General features: G+C 50.1%; 1 protein-coding gene and 1 long non-coding RNA gene across 10 annotated transcripts; both read left to right on the top strand.

Moving 5' to 3' along the window:
• Positions 1 to 6,848: 6,848 nt before the first annotated feature.
• On the top strand, positions 6,849 to 11,268 carry Crlf2 (cytokine receptor-like factor 2). 8 transcript variants are annotated; one of them, XR_003955683.1, is made up of 8 exons: positions 6,849 to 7,172; positions 8,228 to 8,459; positions 8,810 to 8,976; positions 9,415 to 9,557; positions 9,796 to 9,958; positions 10,218 to 10,470; positions 10,620 to 10,704; positions 10,907 to 11,268. XR_003955683.1 is itself a non-coding variant. In XM_011249547.3 (8 exons), exons 2-8 carry the CDS (start codon positions 8,290 to 8,292, stop codon positions 11,129 to 11,131), a joined length of 1,107 nt encoding a protein of 368 aa, XP_011247849.1. In that variant the 5' UTR covers positions 6,849 to 7,172; positions 8,228 to 8,289; the 3' UTR covers positions 11,132 to 11,268. The 8 variants fall into 8 exon arrangements, 4 of the variants coding, with proteins under 4 accessions (XP_011247849.1, NP_057924.3, NP_001158207.1 ...); XM_011249547.3 differs by having other exon boundaries at positions 10,317 to 10,470; XR_003955682.1 differs by having other exon boundaries at positions 6,855 to 7,172; positions 8,363 to 8,459.
• Positions 11,269 to 11,990: 722 nt separating this feature from the next.
• On the top strand, positions 11,991 to 17,400 carry Gm8493. Of its 2 annotated transcripts, none has more exons than XR_880564.2 (6): positions 11,991 to 12,418; positions 12,798 to 12,913; positions 13,284 to 13,352; positions 13,603 to 14,514; positions 15,449 to 16,656; positions 16,895 to 17,400. It is a non-coding gene; the product is annotated as a predicted gene 8493 (long non-coding RNA). The 2 variants fall into 2 exon arrangements; XR_880565.3 differs by lacking the exon at positions 11,991 to 12,418 and adding an exon at positions 12,430 to 12,690.
• Positions 17,401 to 20,947: the final 3,547 nt, after the last annotated feature.

Here is a 20,947-nt window from a genome sequence, read left to right as displayed (position 1 = left end):
GACCTGTAGTTTGTGTGTAAGCCATGTACCTGTACATGGCTTGTACATGTACCTGTACATGTAATGATTAATATAAGATGACCCTACTGACTGTGGACAATGTCACCTCTAAGCCAGTTGTTCTAGGAGTTATAAAAAAGAAGACTGTAGAAAGGATGGACATGAAGCCAGTAATAAGCATTATTCCATGGACTTTCATTGAGTTACTGCATCCATGTTTTTGTCTTGGCTTCTTTCAATTAACTGTGACCAAGGTGCATAGGGAAATAACACTTTATCATATATCCCTTTTGACTGTGGTGTTTTCTTACAGCAACAGAAACTAAGACATCAGCAAATTGGTAAATTACATTGGTTGGGATTTGGAATATCATAGATTACTGATTCATCAAAGTTATTGATTTAAAAAAGAGAAACAAGATGGAATGTTATTAGATTATGGAGCAGAGTTACAGCATTGCATATTGTTGATGGCCATCACAGAGGCCTGGCATATTGGAAAAAATGTACAATGTTCTATGAAGATATTCAGAATATCAGATAATATAATAAGAAGAGTATAGTATATGAAAAGGATTTATGGGGTTCAGTTTATGACTGCTGTATAAGGCTCTTGAACCTTATATTAAAACACACCATTTCATTATGAAATGTAAGTGTTTCATTCTGTGAGAAAAATCAGTAGTGGAAATAATGCAATACAAATACCTTTATCCCAATTAGGTCAGTGAAATTTGTGATCATATATTACTCTAGATGAAGGATCTCATTATAGATTTTGTTAAAATATTAGTAACTAAAGATAATTCAGTTTAATATCACACACATAACAACACAGATACAAACACATACACTTTACTATTTCTGAATATCAGTTCGTGAAAGACAGTGTGATTTTTTTCTCAGAGTATTGTTTGTTGATTTATTGTTGACTGTTATATGGTAGCTTATTTTTGAGAGTGTGTTTTAATTGTTTTCTTTATATTTCCTGATTCCAACACATCATTTGTAACCCTGTACTCCTATAATGCACATATAATGCATGGCACCGTCCTTCTCATCACATGGTCTCTTATATCAGTAATTGTTACTGAATGCATATATGTATTTGTATATACATTTTGAAATATAAACTGTAGAGACTATGTAAAATTGCATACTTTTATGTTCTGATGTCTCATTATTTGGTACTACATGGCTAATCTTTGTTCCCTTCTCTTGCAATGTCAGCCTGACCCCTTCCCATATTTACAGTTTCCTGTAAATAACTGTGTAGGCTAGAAGCTTTGCAACCTTTCTTCTTTCCATACTGGCACACAAGGCATGCAAGGTATAGTGATCCTTCCTCTGATTGCATTTTTGGAGTCATAATGATAAGACTTTGTGGTCTACCTATTCCCTTTCTAGAATATTTCTATTCCCAGCCAACTTCCTCATCCTTTGACTCTCCAGATCTTTCCTACCACCTCTTCACATCTCCTTTTGGCTTGGATGAGGGACAATTTTGTAAGAGGATACATTACTCTTTATTCCCTTTACCTTTTCTTCTGGCACCATGTAGGGTACCTTCTAGCAACTTGAATTCTAGACATTAGAGGTAAAGCTTCTAGTTGGGGACCAGCACAAATTTTCCATATTGATGACATGAGTAAGGTTTGTCTTCAGGACTATCTTCTTTTTACCAGTTTATATAAAACAAAAGCAGCACTCAGGGTTCAGAAATCTTTGTGGAAAAGCATGTCAAAAAGTATAAGTGTTAGAGGTATTGGGTGACTTCAACAGAACAGTATCATTAAGACACAAGAGGACTGATAATCTTAGGAACTCAAAGAGATTTCTTAGCGTCCATAAGATCTTCACATGATCAAGTCTTAGAGTGTCTAAGTATTAAGAAGGAGACCTCAACAACTGCAAACACATTAACATTTAGAATACATGACAATTTCTGTCAAGGAACATTCTTTTGTTTTGATGAACTTAACATATGATTATCATTGATGTACACTATATTGATGTTACATCACTTGATTAAAAATTTGTTGAAAGAAAACATAAATATCTTTAATCAAAGGCTTGGTAGCACCAGGATCAACTCCACTAGAGTTATAAAACATGTAATCTCCATTTTCTGCCCACTGTCACACATCCCTGGCTCTGAAGTAAGTGTGTTGGTCTGGTGCAACACGGTGCTGAATATCCTTTTGGTGAATTGTACTTGATTACTGAGCACATCCTCAGCAAAGGTCTACTTTTGATGAGCATTTACATGGGGTGCAAGTATTTTCAAATCCTTCACCTATTTGTTAAGATCTATCCACCTCTTTCTTCCCCAGATGTTTTTTCCATCAAAGTTCCTTTTACCATTTAATTTAATTTAATTATTTTTTTTTACCTTTTAATATCTTCTTTGTGAATTGTATATCACATACCCCACATAGATTCATTTGATCTGCATACGCAAAATATTGTGCTGGTTAGTTTTTTATCCCCTTTATACAAATTAGAGTCACTTGAGAGGAGGGAATGAAAATCTGACTTTAGAATGTTTCCTTGATTAGTGATCAATGTAGCAGGATTCCAATGTGAGCAGTGTTATGCTTAGACTGTCAGCCCCGGGCAGTATAGAAAATCATGCTGGTTTTCTCTCTGGTACCTCTCTGAGGCGGGTCAGTGCAGGAGAGCACGGGCCACAGAAACAACAGTGCTTCTGAGACATGGTCCTACAGGCTTTCATCCTCAGCCAGGAGGTGGAGCTGATCCTCAGTCCTCTGTGTACCTTCCCTGCCAGAGGAGAGCTTGCCTCCAGGAAGTGCTCTGACCCCAGGACTCAGGGAAGATTGCCATTTCTTTCTGGTATCTAAGGCTGGTCTGCTCAGGAGAGCACAGGCAACAGAACTTCTAGAATAGAGTTCTACAGGCTACAAATGTAGCCACGAGGTGGGGCTGTCCTGTAGCCCTCTTGCACTGGTTTTGCCAGGAGAGAGCTTGTCACCCAGGAGTGCTGACACAGGCTAACAGACTTACAGGAGGAACAAGCTCCAGCCAGAGACAGCTGGAACATCTTAAAACCAGAGATTAACAGACGGCAAAAAACAAATGTAAGAATCTTACCAACAGAAACCAAGACTACTTGGCATCATCAGAACCCAGTACTCCCACCATAGCAAGTCCTGGATACCCCGACACACCGGAAAAGCAAGCTTCGGATTTAAAATCATATCTCATGATGCTGGTAGACTATTTTATAAAGGACATTAATAACTCCCTTAAAGAAATACAGGAGAACACAGCTAAACAGGTAGAAGTCCTTAAAGAGGAAACAAAAAAAAAGCCCTTAAAGAATTACAGGAAAACACAACCAAACAGGTGATGGAATTAAACAAAACCATCCAGGATCTAAAAATGGAAATAGAAACAATAAAGAAATCACAAAGGGAGACAACACTGTAGAAAGAAATCCTAGGAAAGCCGGGCGTGTTGGCACATGCCTTTTAATTCCAGCGCTCAGGAGGCAGAGGCAGGTGGATTTCTGGGTTCAAGGCCAGCCTGGTCTAGAAAGTGAGTTCCAGGACAGCCTAGGCTATACAGAGAAACCCTGTCTTGAAACAACAACAACAACAACAACAAATCCTAGGAAAGAAGTCATGAGCCATAGATGCAAGTATTAATAACAGAATACAAGTGATAGAAGAGAGAATCTTAGCTGCAGAACATTCCATAGAAAACATGGACACAAAAATAAAAAAAAATGCAAAGTGCAAAAATATCCTAACTCAAAACACCCAGGAAATTCAGGACATAATGAGAAGACCAAACCTAAGGATAATAGGTATAGATGAGAATGAAGATTATCAACTTAAAGGACCAGTAAATATCTCCAACAAAATTATAGAAGAAAACTTCCCTAAAGAAAGACATAACCATGAACATTCAAGAAGCCTACAGAACTCCAAATAGACTGAAGCAGAAAAGAAATTCCTCCCAACACATAATAATCAAAACACCAAATGCACAAAACAAAGATAGAATATTAAAAGTAGTACTACTCCCATTTTTAGATCCTGGATGGTTTTGTTCAATTCCATCACCTGCTTGGTAGTGTTTTCCTGTAACTCTTTAAGGGATTTTTGTGTTTCCTGTTTAAGGGCTTCTAGCTGTTTACCTGAGTTTTCCTGTATTTCTTTAAGGGAGTTATTTATTTCCTTCTTAAAGTCCTCCACCATCATCATGGGAAGTGACTTTAGATCCATATCTTGCTTTTCTGGTGTGATGGTGTATCCAGGACTTGCTATGGTGGGAGAGTTTGGTTCTGATGATGCCAAGTAATGTTGGTTTTTGTTCTTCTGTTCTTATGCTTGCCTTCTGCCATCTGATTATCTCAAGTGCTTGCTGCCCTCAGTATATCTGATTGGAGCCTGTCCTTCCTATAATCCCGGTTGATTCAGGACTCCTCAGAGTCCAGCTTTCTCTATGATTTTGGGCTCCTGTAGACCTGAGATTCTGGGTGTGTCAGAGTTCTTGGCAGTCAAGCTTCCTCTGAGAGCCTGAGATCCTGGTGTGACCAAGCTCCTGTTATCCTGGGATCCTGGAATCCTAAGATCCTGGTCGCGTTACAGTGCCTGGAAGTGGTGTCTCCTCTGGGGACCATAGGGCTGTCTGGTGTGTTTGAAACCAAGGTATACCAGCACCTATCAGAAGGAACCCGACCGCTGGTCAGTCAGGGCTCCTGTGTCCTTGCTCCTGCTGTCACAGGCCCATCAAGATTGTTTTGGAACATGCTACATCCACTCCAGTGAAGTCTGCATGACAGGCCTAAAAGCCTGGAAGCAGTCATGAGGCAAAGAGTTTTACGGAAACTTAGCCTCCTGGAACCTTGGCATTCCCATAGCACATACACTCAAAACCTGTCCCCGAGTTAGTCTGGTGTATGGATCCCTGTGCTTTCTTTCTGTATTGTTTTAAGTGCCTTTAAGGATTGATTTTGACATATAGATAAGCCTCTACCAGTGTTCCAATGTCCTAGAAAGTCCTTGAAGCCTACCCTGAGCTTGCAATTCAGTAAGAATGTTTCCTATTCAGTAACATTCAAATTTACCTCTAGTAGAGACAGTGAAAATAATCAGGCATTACTATTTACTAGAACAGAGCTAGAAAAGCTCAAGGCTAGTCTGCATAGTAATTACTTAAAACAATAGCCAAGTCACATCCATAAACAGGAATACACAATGGCCTAGGAAATAGGTGGGTTGCGGTATTATTCATGAAAGGGTTAGTAAAATGGAATTCCCCTGGTGCAAGTTGTTCACTAGGCCCAGAGGAATAGGATAATCAGGTATTTACTAAAGGAGCCCTGGTGGTGGGTTTAACAATAGACTAGCATTGCATCAGAGCATTCACCTGGCTCCTGTGTTTAGCTGATCTTAATTAGGGTTGTTCCTATTCTCAGTTGTAAACACTGCCTGGCTCCCGCCATCTTTTTATGTATGCATTTTCTTTGTTTTGTGTTAAGAAACAGTGTACCTTGATGAATGTATCCATCAGCTTTCTTGTTTTTCTTCTGTATTATAAGACTGGTGCTGAGCGTGGTGGCACACGCCTCTAATCCCAGCACTGGGGAGGCAGAGGCAGGTGGATTTCTGAGTTTGAGGCCAGCTTGGTCTACAAAGTGAGTTCCAGGACAGCCAGGGCTATACAAAGAAACCCTGTCTCGAAAAAAAATCAAAAAACAAAAACCAACCAAACAAAAAGACTGGTGCTTGCTTTGAGAAAATAATCCAGATACACACTCCCTTGTGTCCATATTTATTTGTTATCCATGCCAACTCCTTGCTTGCCTGTAAGTACTGGAACCTCGTTCCCTGCAGATCGATGACCCAATTGAGGTTTGTCTGCAGCAGGAACAGATGTTTTGTTCCACTCACCAGTGATCCTAAGATTGTGTGGAGAGTCCTCTGGGGACCATGGGACCGTCTGCAGAGTTTGTGCACAAGGTGACCCGGAGCTGGTGCCGACTGGAAGGGCTGCAGTGCCCTTTCTTTTTTCTTTCTTTCTTTCTTTTCTTTCTTTTTTTTTTTTTTTTTTTGGTTTTTTGAGACAGGGTTTCTCTGTGTAGCCCTGGCTGTCCTGGAACTCACTTTGTAGACCAGGCTGGCCTCAAAATCACAAGAACAACGCACCTAGAGGTGTCACTGTTCACAGAAAGTAGGGTAACCTTATATTAATCATTAATTAAGTACATGGCTTACTCACAAAACCACAGGTCAATATGATGGTAGCCATTTCTCAATTGAGATCCCCGGTTCTCAACATCTTCAGGTTTGTGTCCTTATGAATGAAACCATTTTCCACCAAACTTTAGTAATTGGTGTAACAATGCACAGTGCTGCCCTGTTTGTAAGTTCAAATTTGTATATTACTTAAAATCTTTGTATGATTAAGTACGACTTTTGTTAAGACAAAGAAAAAGATATGTTCACTATTATCTAATATTTACATACCATTTAAGTTTCAACAAAGCGATTTACTTTTGTGCTGGGCCACCTAGAGACTGGGAAAGGGAGAAGCAGAAGTGACCTGGAACAGAAAGTCACACGATGGCCAGCCACCTCCATCTTGGTGAGGTCAATGTGCAACCAAATGACAGAACAAAGAAGTAGAGAGGAACAGACATATGGGAGCAACACCTCCCTTCTGTTTTTGGATAAAAGACACACAATTTTTATTATTTACAAGTAAGCCTTAAAAAGCACCACAAGAGCCGGGCAGATTAGATGGGCGGGGGCGGGGCCTTGGAGGTTTGGGGGCGGGGACAGGCCGCGAGGGGCGTGGTCGGGGCGCACGCGGAGTCCACCCCCCCCCCCCCGCCCCCCCCCCGCTTCCCCCTATCCGGGTGATTGATGGGAAGAGGAAGCCGGGCCACGCCCATGTCGGTGAGTCGCCGCATCCGTTTATTGCCGTGGCCCCGCCCCGTCGCCCCAACCCCCGCCCCCGGCTTCCCGTTTTCGGCTCTAAGCGGCCTGGGCGCCCTCGACTCGGACCGGCTCGGACCGAACCAGCTGTCAATCACTGCAGCGTCCGCGGCCCCGCCGGCGACATGGCATGGGCACTCGCGGTCATCCTCCTGCCTCGGCTCCTTGCGGCGGCAGCGGCGGCGGCGGCGGTGACGTCACGGGGTGAGGAGTGAGCGGGGGCGGGGCTGCCTGTCAATCGCCGCGGTGGGCGGGGCCCGAGCAAGAGCTACCAAGTTGCTTTTCGTCCCATCATTGCTTTTCGTCCCATCATGAATATGCAAATAAGGCCTCTGGCCCTCCTAAGGGCGATCGGATAGCGCTTCGTTTGCATATTCATTTTGATCTTTGCGTATGCATGAGCCCCGCCCTCCCCCCCTACGCTCGGCGCTTTCTCCTCAGTAATATGCAAATGAGACCTAAACCCCGCCTTGACCTCATTAGCATAGTGCTGCCGCCACAATCTCGCTCCTCCTCCTGAATATGCAAATAAGGCCTCTGGGCCGCTCCTTCTTTGCATATTCATATACAGCTTTCCCGCTTATATGCAAATAACGCTTCGCCCCTACCGAGTTCTCACTCATCGCTTCTCATTTGCATATCCATCGGGAGATACACATATTCATGAGCGATGTATTTCTGTCTTCCATCCCCTCATGAATATAGAATTGATGCCCTGTCCATATGGATCACTATGCATTTGCATATTTTCCCCACGATTTACATATGCACAAGCCTCAACGTCTTGCTCCAACGTCCCTGATCATGAATATGCAGATGAGACCTCAGATCTCCGAAATTGAATCTGCCCGCTCCTCATCATATACTGCTATTCTCATATGCACCAGCCACAAAGTCTTCCATCCTTTTCCCCTCATGAATATGCAAAGAATGCTTCCCCAGTCCATCTCCACTCTGGTTCACTGCCTGCTCATTTGTGTATCCATTGGTCGCTTTGCATAGTGGTGAGCCCCGCTTCCCTACCGCTTTCTTTGCGATCATGTATATTCAAATGAGGCTCCGACTTGCTAGCTGCTCATTTGCATATTCGAGAAGCGCTTTCCATATTCATGAGCCCCCAATCCTTTTCCTTTTCTCTGTTTGTGAATATGCAAATGAGGTGTCGCCCACCGCTACAGTTCTTGGGCCTCTCGTTTACATATTCATTCCCTATATTTGCGTACGAGCCAGAATGTCTTCCTCTGTCTTCCCCTGCCTAGTGCATATGCAAATGAGGCCCGGCCTGCTCCCAGCGCCCTAGCCAAGGGTCTGAGTCAGGGAAATGGCTGCGATGGCTCTTCTGGAACGCGCTGACGTCACGGGCTGCTCCCCTGATCCCCGCCCTGCCCCCGCAGGTGATGTCACAGTCGTCTGCCATGACCTGGAGACGGTGGAGGTCACGTGGGGCTCGGGCCCCGACCACCACGGCGCCAACTTGAGCCTGGAGTTCCGGTGAGTGAAGGGGGGCGGGGCAGAACTTCTGGTCTGTGACTTCCTGTCGGAATCATTGAATGATATATGGGAGGGGGCGGGATTTCCTCTCATTCCTCTTCACTCACTTGCTGTTCATTCTTTTAAACGCCTGAAAGAGTGGGCGGGACTTCCTGTCTAATTAATGATTGACAAATGATTAGGGACGGTACTTCCTTTCAGACTCTGATGAATGACAGGAAGGAGCGGTACTTCCTTTCTGCCCATCACTTTCTGTTTGAGGTGTTGAAATTCAGATGCTCGTGGGCGGGACTTCTGGTCCATCACTTCCCATCCAGCTGATCCTTCCCCCTTAATCCCCGACTCTGCAGTTATGGCACTGGCGCCCTGCAACCCTGCCCGCGATATTTCCTGTCCGGCGCTGGTGTCACTTCCGGGTGCATCCTCCCCGCGGCGAGGGCGGGGCTGCTGGAGCTGGCACTGCGCGACGGAGGCGGGGCCATGGTGTTTAAGGCTAGGCAGCGCGCGTCCGCCTGGCGTGAGTGGTGTGGGCGTGACATGGAGGGAGGGGGCGGGGCCTTGGGCGGAAGTACGCAGGAAGTTGCCTGATGATGTCTCTTCAACTCCCACTGAGTGGGGCAAACAGGAACTGGGCGGCGCTTAGACGGGAAGTTGGTCTTTGATACCGGAATTGGGCTCCAGGGGTTAGGCAGTGCTCTGATGATGTCACAGCTGCGCCTTTGGACTCCGGTGGGCGGAGCATAGACAGAAAGTGGTTCTTAGGAATGGGAAGTAGGCGTGTCCTGCTCTCTGAAGTGCGCCCCTTCCCTCATCCCGATGGGCATGGCCTTCATGAAACAGGCGGGGGTGGGACAGAAAGTGATGTCACCGCCACAACACCCAGACTCTCGGTGGGTGTGGATTAAGCCAAATGAGGTCACAGCAGCTCCTCCCACCCCCACCTTCCCCACCGCAGTGAAGCCCCGCCCACCTTGGAATGTGACGCTGCTCTGGACACCAGACGGGGACGTGACTGTCTCCTGGCCTGCCCACTCCTACCTGGGCCTGGACTACGAGGTGCAGCACCGGGAGAGCAATGACGATGAGGACGCCTGGCAGGCGAGTGAATTCATGGGGGGCAGGGCCGGCCCCTCCGTGACCTCTGACCCCACCTGCGACCTCCTGCCCCCGCACACTGCGTTTTCCAACCCTAACAATAGATGCATGGCCTTTGACCCCACCCATGACATTTGAATCCTTCCCGCCTCAGCCCGACCTCTCTCGCCTCTGGCCCCAAACTGTGACCTCTGAACCCTCCAGTGACCTCCGACCCCCTACAACCCCCCCCTCTCCGCAGACGACCTCAGGGCCCTGCTGTGACTTGACAGTGGGCGGGCTCGACCCCGTACGCTGCTATGACTTCCGGGTTCGGGCGTCGCCCCGGGCCGCGCACTATGGCCTGGAGGCGCAGCCTAGCGAGTGGACAGCGGTGACAAGGCTTTCCGGGGCAGCATCCGCGGGTGAGGGCTTGGCCTGGGGTTGTCAAGGCTTCACTGCGGGTGGGTGGTTGGCAGGGCCTGGGTGACTGAAAGACGGGTGGGCGTGACCTGCGATGACGTCATTGATACCAGGGATGATTGATAAGCGAATGGGCGGGGCTTGGAAGTGATCGAGGGTTACATCATCAGTGACATTATCCTGTGCACTTGGGTGACTGACAGGCGGGTGGTGGTTGGGGTCTGGGTAAGATGAACTCATCGGCTCCTGGATGCTTGACAGGTGGGTGGGCGTGGTGGCGATGACATCATTGGTGACCCGGATGACTGCCGGGCAGTGGGCGGTGCCCCTGGTGATGTCACCACGCCACTCGACTCACAGGTGACCCCTGCGCCGCCCACCTTCCCCCCCTAGCCTCCTGTACCGCAAGCCCCGCCCCATCCCCGGCCCTGGCCCCGCCCCTCCTGCCCCTGGGCTGCGGCCTAGCAGCGCTGCTGACACTGTCCCTGCTCCTGGCCGCCCTGAGGCTTCGCAGGTGAGGGGTCTCCGAGGAGTCATGGGGTCATGGTGGGGTAATTGCGATGTCTACGGCGATGACGTCACCACTGTGATGACGTCATGTTCGGGTCGGGGGCATGGCATGGGGGTGTCAGGTGAACCCTGACCCCTGACCCTGAACCCCAGGGTGAAAGATGCGCTGCTGCCCTGCGTCCCTGACCCCAGCGGCTCCTTCCCTGGACTCTTTGAGAAGCATCACGGGAACTTCCAGGTGCGCGGGGGGGGGGGGGGGGTCAGGATCGCTGTGGGGGGTCACTTCCTGTCCCCGGAGAGTGAGGGCATGAGGCAGGGGGATGATGGGAGTGACAGGCGTCACGGGCCACTGCCTGACTCCAGGCACCGCTCCCCTCCCCCTCCCCCCACCCCCTTCCCTCCACCCCCCCCCTCCACACACACAACCCCTTTCGCTGCAGGCCTGGATTGCGGACGCCCAGGCCACAGCCCCGCCAGCCAGGACCGAGGAGGAAGATGACCTCATCCACACCAAGGCTAAGAGGGTGGAGCCCGAGGACGGCACCTCCCTCTGCACCGTGCCAAGGCCACCCAGCTTCGAGCCAAGGGGGCCGGGAGGCGGGGCCATGGTGTCAGTGGGCGGGGCCACGTTCATGGTGGGCGACAGCGGCTACATGACCCTGTGACCTTGAAGTCACTGCCAGTCTATACTTCAGGCTGAGGTCACTTCCTGTCTTTAAATAATTCAAACTCACAAATCCTGTGCCTGTCTGTATGCAAATGTGGTCACAAATATTCAAATAAAATGCAAATGCTATGCTAATGCGGCCAGCCATCATTAATTCCTGACCAGAAAGGGCGGGGCTTGAGGAGCATCCCAGCGTCTAGTGGGGGTAACATCAGGGTGACATCATCTCCCCATCCATCTGGGCGGGGCAATGAGCAAATGTACCTCAAGAATTCGCAGGTATGTAAACGAGTTTCATGAATATGCTGTCCTGGTGGCCCTGAGGGAGAGAAAGGGTAAGAACCAAGGGAGGACAGAACTGCGGGTGGTGAGTACCACCTCGCCCAGGCCCCGCCCTGGGATCTAGGCCCCACCCACACATGCTGGCAACTCCCCTGTGACTGTAAGTGATGTCACTTCCTGTCTTTTCCTCTGTGTTCTCTGCTTCCTGTGCTCTCTGCAGGCCCCGCCCAACTCACCCAGGCCCTGCCCTGATGCCCGGGCCACACCCCATAGTCTGGTGGTGTCCTTGTCTGACAGTGACGGACCTTTCCCTGACATCACTTCCTGTCCCTGCCCCTGTGTCCGCCCACCCTGCCCGTGACCCCACCCCCTGAACACTGACCCCCTCCCCCCGACCACGGACCCCTCCCAACCCAGCAGGACATGGTGAACTCGCACCGGGGCCTGGCCTTCCTGAAAGCAGCAAAGGAGTTCCACTAGCGTTACATCACCACTGTGAGTGGACACGCCCCGATACGCCCCCAACCACGGGACATGCCCAGACCCCGAGATCCCCCCCCCCCCCCCCCCCCCGCTCACAGCCCTGAGATTTCCGCCCATAATCCAAGGCCACAAACACCTGGCGTTCAGCCACACCCACACAGTCCCAGGCCAAACCTCAGGTGCTCTGTGAATCTCTTGACTGCCCTGACCATGCCCCTGACTCTACTCATAGCTGTTAGGTTCACTATGAATCCCTCTGACCCTGCCCAGACTCCGCCCATAGCCCTTGGCCCCGCCCATAAAGACTTTACCTGATTCCTGCCTTGGCCCCGCCCTAGCCCTGCCCAATTCCCCACAGCCCCGCCCCTAGTGCCAGGCCACACTCATAGCCATGGCTCCACCTCCGACCCTGTGACCCCGGCTCCTCCCCCATGTGACTCAGAGGATCTTCTACACAGTGAACCAGTCATGGTCTGGGATGATCTTGCGGGAGGAGCTGAGGCACAGCTGCTTCCTGCAGGTGTGGGCGGGGCCCGGGATGTGGGCAAGCTTGTTCTTCTGGACTTCTTGTGGGAGAGGTTTTCTGTCTTTGGACAGGACCTCCCAGGGATGGGCAGGGCCTGGTTGTGGGCGTGTCCAACATAGGAAGTGGTCGTTCATGAGTCCTTGTCCATTAGCCAGGCAGTAGGCAGTCTTAGGGTATGGGCGTATCTTGGGGTATGGGTGTGTCAAGGACAGGAAGTGGGTGTGTCCTACAAGGGAGTAGCTGCAACAGGAAGTGACCACAATTAGGTAGGCGTGACTTAGCGCAGATGTGGGCGTGCCCCACACCAGAAGTGCTCCACTGGACACCCCTGGGTCGGTGGGCGTGTCCTGAACCTGGTCCTTGTCCCCTGCAGGCCAGCCAGACATCAACCGCATAACATTCGTTCTTGTTCTTCTCCTGTGAGCATTTCTATGTCATCTACTGCAAGTTCTGGGAGCTCGACCTGGACGGCGACCTCGCCATAGACTGGTGAGACCTCGAGCGCTACGGGGACTGGGGACTGGGGTGAATGGTGGGGGCAGGGTCAGGGGTGGGACTCAGGGTAAAGGGCGGGGGTTCGAGATTGGGGTCTCGAGACAGGAGGCAGGGTCAGAGGGCGGGTTGAGGAGGCAGGGACAGCGACCACCACTTCATGATTGGCATGTGGGTGGGGCTTCATGTGGGCGGGGGCCAGGGGCGGGGCCTGGGAGGTCGACCTTGGCCACAAACTGGTGATTGGACCTCGTGATTGGCAGGCACACCAAGGGGGAGGTGGTTGTGGCCTGACGTGTGGAGTGGGCGTGGCCTCCGCCTCAATGGGCGTGGTCTCCATCACCCTGACCCCGCCCTGCCCTTGCAGCCATCTCTTCCTGGATGATAGACTGCGTCTTCTCTCTCCGGTGCTGTCACCCAGTGAGCAGCCTGGGAGGTGAGCGGGGGTCTGGGGAGGACGTGACTTCTGTCCCCTCCCACCACTGACTCCAATTCCTGTGGTGTCATCACTGCCCCCACTTCCTGTCTGATGTCATCACTTCCTGTATGACCCCGTCCATTTCCTTATGACGTCATCTGCAGGCCCCTCCCACCCCTGACCCCCACTCCCTGTGACGTCATCACCACCCCTACACCCTGTCCAACCTGGCCACTTCCTTGTGACAATCCGCCCCCTGACCCCACAGGGCGCAGCCCCTGTGCAGTGCCAGGAAGCTGGGCTATGCTGAACTCATGTGGTGCCTGCTCTCAGAGGAGGACAAGATCACGTGAGGGGCGGTGCCCCAGTCAGCCATGCCTCCTGCTTGCTCCTTACCTCGCTTCTCTGTGGTCACGCCCACCAACTCTGGCTTCACCCTGACATGGCCACGCCTATAGGATGCTCTGTCTCCGCCCCCCCCCCCCCCCCCCCCGCTTGATCCTGGCTGACTGACCCCAACCACCGATGCTATGACCCCCACCTCATGAACTCTGACCCTGATCTCATGACCCCGCCACCGTGACCCTGCTGACCTCTGACCCCTGATCCTGCCCACAGACACCATGATCTCTGACCCTTACCCCTTGCCTCCACTCCTTGACTGTGACCCCGCCCATTGACCCGCCCCCGTGACCTCTGACCCCCCAACCCCACCCACCCCCGCAGCACTGAGTACTGGTTCCGCTGCGTGGTGGTCGAGCTCGAGTTCTATGAGGAGCAGGCCTGGCACATGGCCCCCCAAGGCATGGAGCTCCTCCTTTTCTGCCACCTCACGCACCAGGTGCTCGACCTCTTCGCCCCGAGCCCAGTGAGCAGACGGCTAGGATCCCGGCCACGGGCAACCTCTGACCCTGTGGGGGACTCCTGACCCCTAGGGTTAGCCTGTAAATTCCAGGGTGACCTCTGACACTACCTCCCCATTGTAAGCTCAGGTTGCTTTGTGGGTGACCCCTGACCCCAGGTGACAACACGGGCGACCCCGTGTGTGACCCCAGTTTGACCCCTTACACCAGGTGTCGTCACGGGTGACCCCAGCAGGGGCGCCCTGTGCGTGACCCTTGTGACCCCTGACCCCTAGGTCGGATCACGCTTTGTGGCCTGAAGCGCTTGAGCCTGGCAGGTGAGTTCTTTGATGCCTTTTTCAGCATGGACAAGTACCCCGCACAGGAGCAGTGCAAGCAGGCACAAACCCCGCGGGTGGGTGTGGCTGAGGGGGCGGGGCATGTGGTGCGGGTGGTGTTGCAGTGGGCGTGACCAAAATGTGGTCAGAGCGGGTGGGGGTGCTGGGCGGGGCCTGGGGCAGGGTCAGAAGAGGAAGTTGGATGGACAGGAAGTGATGTGAGAAGTAGGGAGAGGGCAACAGGAAGTGACTGTGGGGACAGGAAATGCGGTCATAGTGGGTGGGGCCTGCATGGTTGTGGCGGGGGCCCTGGTTTTATAGGGAGTGGGGGTAGTCAGGCAACTTGGGTGATGGGGCGTGGGCAGGATCATCCAAGGGTGCCCCCTAGGGTCGAGGGGCAGGGCCTGAACTCAGGCATTATGGGAAGTGGGCGGAGTGAGGTGACCCGGGTCACAGTGTGTGGGCATGGTCGCCGTGGGCGTGGCCTCGCGGAGTCACCCACACCCTGTCCCCGAGGAGGTCATGGCGGGGGTGGGGGTGGGGGGACGGGGACAACGATGATGACAGGTGAGTGGGTGTGGGGTGGGAAGGGAGGGGCCGGCTCTGAGGTGGGGCCTGGGGTAGGTTGGCCTGGCCTGGCCTGGCCTGGCCGGGGTCTCTCCCAATCTTCCTATTCCACGCCTGTTCCCGCCCACCTTCACCCAGACCCCGCCCCTTACATCACGGCCTTGCCCACTGTTACCTAGGCCCTGCCCCTCTAATCCAGGCCCCGCCTGCCTGCCATTTCTTTGGCCCCGCCCACTCTCGCCCAGACCCCCTCCCACACCCCCCACACCGCCCACCCCCTGCCACCATCGAGCCCAAACACGCCCACTTTTCCGTGCAGCGCCCACCATCACCCTGCCCGCTCTGACCCCAGGCCCGCCCACCCCAGGTCTGTCCGACATCATGGATCTCTATGGCCTCACTAACGATGACTGCGATGACTTGGAGCAGCTGTGACACCCTACTGTGTGCCCGGGAACGGTGCACATGTGCCTACAAGGGCTTCCTCCCGAGGCCGCAGGTGACATCGGGGGCTTAGGGCATGGCCTCCTCCCCGTGGCCTGCGGCCCTACTGTGCACAGGGCGCTGCGCGTTATATTTGTGGGTTTTTTTTTTTTTTTTGAATAAAGAGTTTGAGACATTTTTTTCACCCCGGGACACGCAGTAAGGCTCTCGGGGGTGGGCGACTCGGTGGACAGTCAGGCTGACCTCCCACGATCCCTCAGGAGAGTGACAAGCCCACTTCCTGTTTAGGGACCCCCCCCCCCTTCCAGTGTGAGACAAGCCCACTTCCCACACTCTTCCTCTTGTTCTCATTGACATGCGTGTCCCGCCCACTCGTTAGCATAAAGCTGTTCGATATTGTCCGGGTATCTCCTTAGCATAGCTCTGCTCACCTGTTATGCTTTCGGTTTTCTCTGCAGGAAGGCCGACTCATTAGAATAAAGCTCATTAGTATGCACGGGCATCATTAACACATGCCGCCTCATTAGCATAGCCCCACCCACTTGTTATAATTTTGCTTTTTCTCTGAGAACCCCCACCTCATTTGCATAGGGTCCATTAGTATGTGCGGGTCCATTTACATGCACACCCTGTCCCCTCATTAGCATACTCCTCATTAGTATGCATAGACGTCATGAACATAACAGGGTCGGGGTCAGGTAGGTTTAGGGTTAGGGGTTCGGGTTAGGGTTAGTGTTACATGTGCACATGTGTACATGTGTGTTGGGTGTTGTATTAGTCAGGGTTCTCTAGAGTCACAGAACTTATGGATAGTCTCTAGATAGTAAAGGAATTTATTGATGACTTACAGTCGGCAGCCAATTCCCAACAATTGTTCAGTCGCAGCTATGAATGGAAGTCCAAGGATCTAGCAGTTACTCAGTCTCACACAGCAAGCAGGTGAAGGAGCAAGAGCTAGACTCCCTTCTTTCAATGTCCTTATATTGTCTCCAGCAGAAGGTGTAGCCCAGATTAAAGGTGTGTTCCTTGAACTCGGAGATTCAATCTTCTGGAATCCATAGCCACTATGGCTCAAGATCTCCATACCAAGATCCAGATAAGGATCTCCAAGCCTCCAGATAAGGGTCACTGGTGAGCCTTCCAATTCTGGATTGTAGTTCATTCCAAATATAGTCAAGTTGACAACCAGGAATAGCCACTACAGGTGTGTTCATGTGTACTTTTGTACATGTGTACATGTGTGTACATGTTTGCATGTTTGCCGCATATGTAAATTGAATATTGTTCAATAGAAAATGGCCCTTTGACAACTTTTGATTCTTACGAATGACAGAACTTAAAACATCACATTTCTCCATTCTGACCACAGCAATGTTTTTCCAGAAGAGTGAACGAACACTTAGCAGGGCTCAGTGGTCACACACCACAAATTGGGAAACAAAGGAGCGGTGTCATCAAAAACCCCCTCTGACCAAAGGTCACATGCTTGTCCTGATGCAGTTGAGGACACAGAGGCCGGGTGAGCGGTGCCACCTTGTGGATGAAAGAAGTCAGCGCATCTGAGCCGTCCTCTCCCACGGGTGCCTTGGGGGCTTCACGTCTATGAGTGGGAGGAGAGCTGAGTCACCACACCACAGAGCTCCTCTCTCAACAGAAACCCAGCCTCAGTGTTAAAGGAAGCAGACACCCGATTTCCTGTAAGATTAGTGCACATCCAGAGGACTTTCAGACTCAAGAAAACGCTTGGCGACCCAGGGCCAGTGTCTTCCATCCAGTCCAATAGAACAATGCCTCGAAATATCCACCTAAAATTCATGTCAGATGTCATGAGTCATCCAAGCTAATGGCATAGTTTATAAAATGCCCTAGCGAGCACTTAGTTGTTTGTGGTTGCAGGACACAAAGAAGAAAGTGCGTGTCATGGTGGTGGCCCACTGTTAGTCCAAAGTTCAGGTAGGAGGGCAGAAGCAGGTAGATATCAGGGAGCAGAACATCCTGTGTACACACATAGTTCCAGCTAAATACAGAGACAAGTCTTTGACTACCAAATACAAGTTTTAGTAATTAACATCCAATATGAGCATGTCATTGCAGATGTGTGTCCCTTCTGAGTGCAGTGTAAGGTCAAACTTTATCATGCCAAGATAACATTCATGAGAAAATAAACCAGAGACACCAAGGAGATTAGAACAGCAGTAATAGTCTTGGAGTAATGGCTCAGTGGTTAAGAACACTGGCAGTTGTTCCCGGGTTCCTGAGTTCAATTTCCAGGAACCACATGGTGGCTCACAATTATCTACAGTGAGATCTGGTGCTCTCTTCTGGCCTGCAGGCATGCATGCAGGCAGAATGTTGTATATGTAATCTTTTAAAAACTAAAATAAAGTAAATATGTTTGGAAAGCTACATGCATTTTATTTAGAAAGTACAACTACACCAGGCAGTGGTGGTGCACGCCTTTAATCCCAGCACTCGGGAGGCAGAGGCAGGCGGATTTCTGAGTTCGAGACCAGCCTGGTCTACAGAGTGAGTTCCAGGACAGCCAGGGCTACACAGAGAAACCCTGTCTCAAAGAAAGAAAGAAAGAAAAGAGAGAGAGAGAGAGAGAGAGAGAGAGAGAGAGAGAGAGAGAGAGAGAGAGAAAGAAAAGAAGGAAAAGAAAGAAAGGAAGTAAGAAAGAAAAGAAAGAAAGAAAAAAGTACAACTGCATCTACTGGTAAGGATTTTTAGTCAGTGTGTAGCCTTTGGAAAGAAGTGCTCTATCTCTTTCTTACTTGTTTTTTTTTTTTTAAAGACAGGACCTCTCTGTGTGTTTTTTTAAAGATATGAGTTGGAGAGGTGGCTCAGTGGTTAAGAGCACTGACTGCTCTTCCAGAGGTCCTGAGTTCAATTCCCAGCAACCACATGGTGTCTCACAACCATCTGTAATGGGACCTGACACCCTTTTCTGGTGTGTCTGAAGACAACAGTGTACTCATATAAGTGAAAAATAAATCTTAAAATCGCAAAACAAAATCAGGGTCTCTTAATGTGATCTGGAAGCCCAAAATGCCTTGGTTTTGCTGTGTGGACCAATCAGACATTGAACCTACAAGGATCCACCTATCCTTTTGTATTAAACATTAAGTATGTGTTCTCACCACAATGCCCAGCTGTGAATCTACCTTTTTAAGGTTGTGGTGAGCAACTTTGCTTGTCATTTCCCATCACTCAATTCTCTCTATGTAAATGAGAGCATTTTTGTAATATTTGCTTGCGGGTAATTCTGATTGACTGTATGATCCTGACACTTTTGTGGCTCCATTTGAAAAAAGAGGAACCCAGGGTTTTCTTTGTCTCCAAATGTTTTGCCTGTTCAGTATGGGTGTGTGGATCACGAGGTTGTCAGGTGTGCGCAGAGTCCAGAAGACAGCTTTGCCTATCCAGGTATTAGCTTTTGTATGGGTACTGGGAATCAAATCCAGATCCTCTGGAAGAACATCAAGTGATTTGAACCGCCATTTCTTTGGACTTCTCTAAAGGACAGGCAGGAGGTATGTGGAAGAAGTAGAGCTATGTCACTGGTACGCATACAGCTACGATTCATTCTAAGTTTTTTAAAATTTTTCAGTGATAATTGTCAAATGCCCATCCTGCTGAGAACCACATTTACTGATTAAATTGCACAAAGTCCAAATTGCCAGAAGAGGACTCCAAACACAGTGGCCATGAAATACTTTCACCAAAAAGTGCCAAAGATACTGCCTAGTGAGGGATTGGAAGCCCCCTTAGAGTTTTCATATAATTTTTAGATTAAAAGGAATGTGAGGGCAGAGCAGAACTCCATAATAGCATGACGTCCTCAGGACACAGAGTCCACACTGTGCCACATCGAGGCTCACTCATGTGGCTGTGGTAACCTCATTCCACGAGTTCTAAGGCCATTTGTCATTCCTTCTATATGGCCCTAGGCACTTACTCTTTTCTAATCTCACTGCTTCTCTGAAACATACAAGGTCTAAGTAAATCATGCGTTAGAGAAAAGGAAATCTTTTCTGAGTCATTTTCTTCTTATGTACAGGTGCCTGGAGGGGTTCTTCCCTCAAGTCTGAGATGACAGCAGCACAGCAAAGATAAGAGGCTACATAAAATAAGGTGTGTAAGTTTCAGAATGTTCCTCAAACACACACACACACACACACACACACACACACACACACACACACACAGAGGCTGTTGATCTTGCCCTGCCTGTTCAAGAGGGCTGATCAATTTGGTGTCTGCCAGCCCTACAATCTGAGCTGAAGACTATGTCATGTTGGTGTCGCCCAGGGCTGGGCATGTCTGAATGCTTGGCTTCTGGCTGCATCTGAATATAGAAATAGCACCTGACTGTGTTGCCCAATCTGGTCCCACATTCCTAGTCTCAGGAGAATCTCCTGCCTCAGCCTCCCAAGTGCTGTTTCGATTTGTGAGTGTCATCATGTTGGTTAGAAAATACAGTGATGGTCCTGGCTGCTTCCAACAATGGGGACACCAAAATTCGGAGCTTCCAGTCATCTTGACCTATGTCTTAACAGAGGGGGTCTCCATGAAGACACTGTCACTCTGTGGCTGTGGCTGTGTTAAGAAAAATCAAAAGCCAAAACCAAAACAAAAACTAGGCAGCATGTAAATTTCTCAGAGGTTATAAACAATACTGTCAGGCTGAGGTCATTCAATGAGAAGGTACTTGGCATGGTGAAAGCCCTTGTTCCATATCATTACACAGATTGGACAACAAAGTCCAGGAAGATCCCAGGCTTTCTCTCCAACTCCCAAGGAAGTAATTTGAAAAAATGTGTAAGCAGACAGGCCAACTTGCCTCCTTGAATTGCAAGCAAGAGGGTGCCACTACCATAAACAAGTATTTGGTAGAAAAATGGGAGAGAAAGAGAAGTGGAGAGGTCTGCATGCTGTGAAGAGAGGCTGAACTGGAGATGCCATGGCAGTAAGGACCAGGCAGATGTGAATGGCCTGTGCTGCCACCTGAAGCCATGTTGATGTATGAGGGCCCAGTTACCACTGGGGGCCATACTGATCTGGCTGTCCTACACTGCTCTAAGGGCAATGTCTTGGTCCTGTTGCTGCTGACAGTCAGGTCTGGTTCTTCCACAGTTGGGGGCTGTGAAGATGTCCAGTCTGTGCTGCGGCCGCAGGCCAAGTTGATTTTGTGGGCAGTGTTTCTACTTGAAGCCATGATGGTATCTGAATCAGGTCTGAGTAGATGTCCATGGCCCCTTATAACACCAAGGGATATGTGGATGTCCATGGTCTGGCTGCAGTCTGAAACCACGTTGATGTCAGTGGGCTGTGCTGACTCTGGGGGGCATATTGATGTGAGTGCTTTGCACTACCACTTGAGGCCAAGTTGATGTGCATAGTCCAAGCTGCCTCCAAGGGT

Source organism: Mus musculus, chromosome 5, assembly GCF_000001635.26.
Source record: "Mus musculus strain C57BL/6J chromosome 5, GRCm38.p6 C57BL/6J".
In the NCBI taxonomy this organism is placed as follows: Eukaryota; Metazoa; Chordata; class Mammalia; order Rodentia; family Muridae; genus Mus; species Mus musculus.
This window is presented reverse-complemented; position numbering and strand designations above follow the sequence as displayed.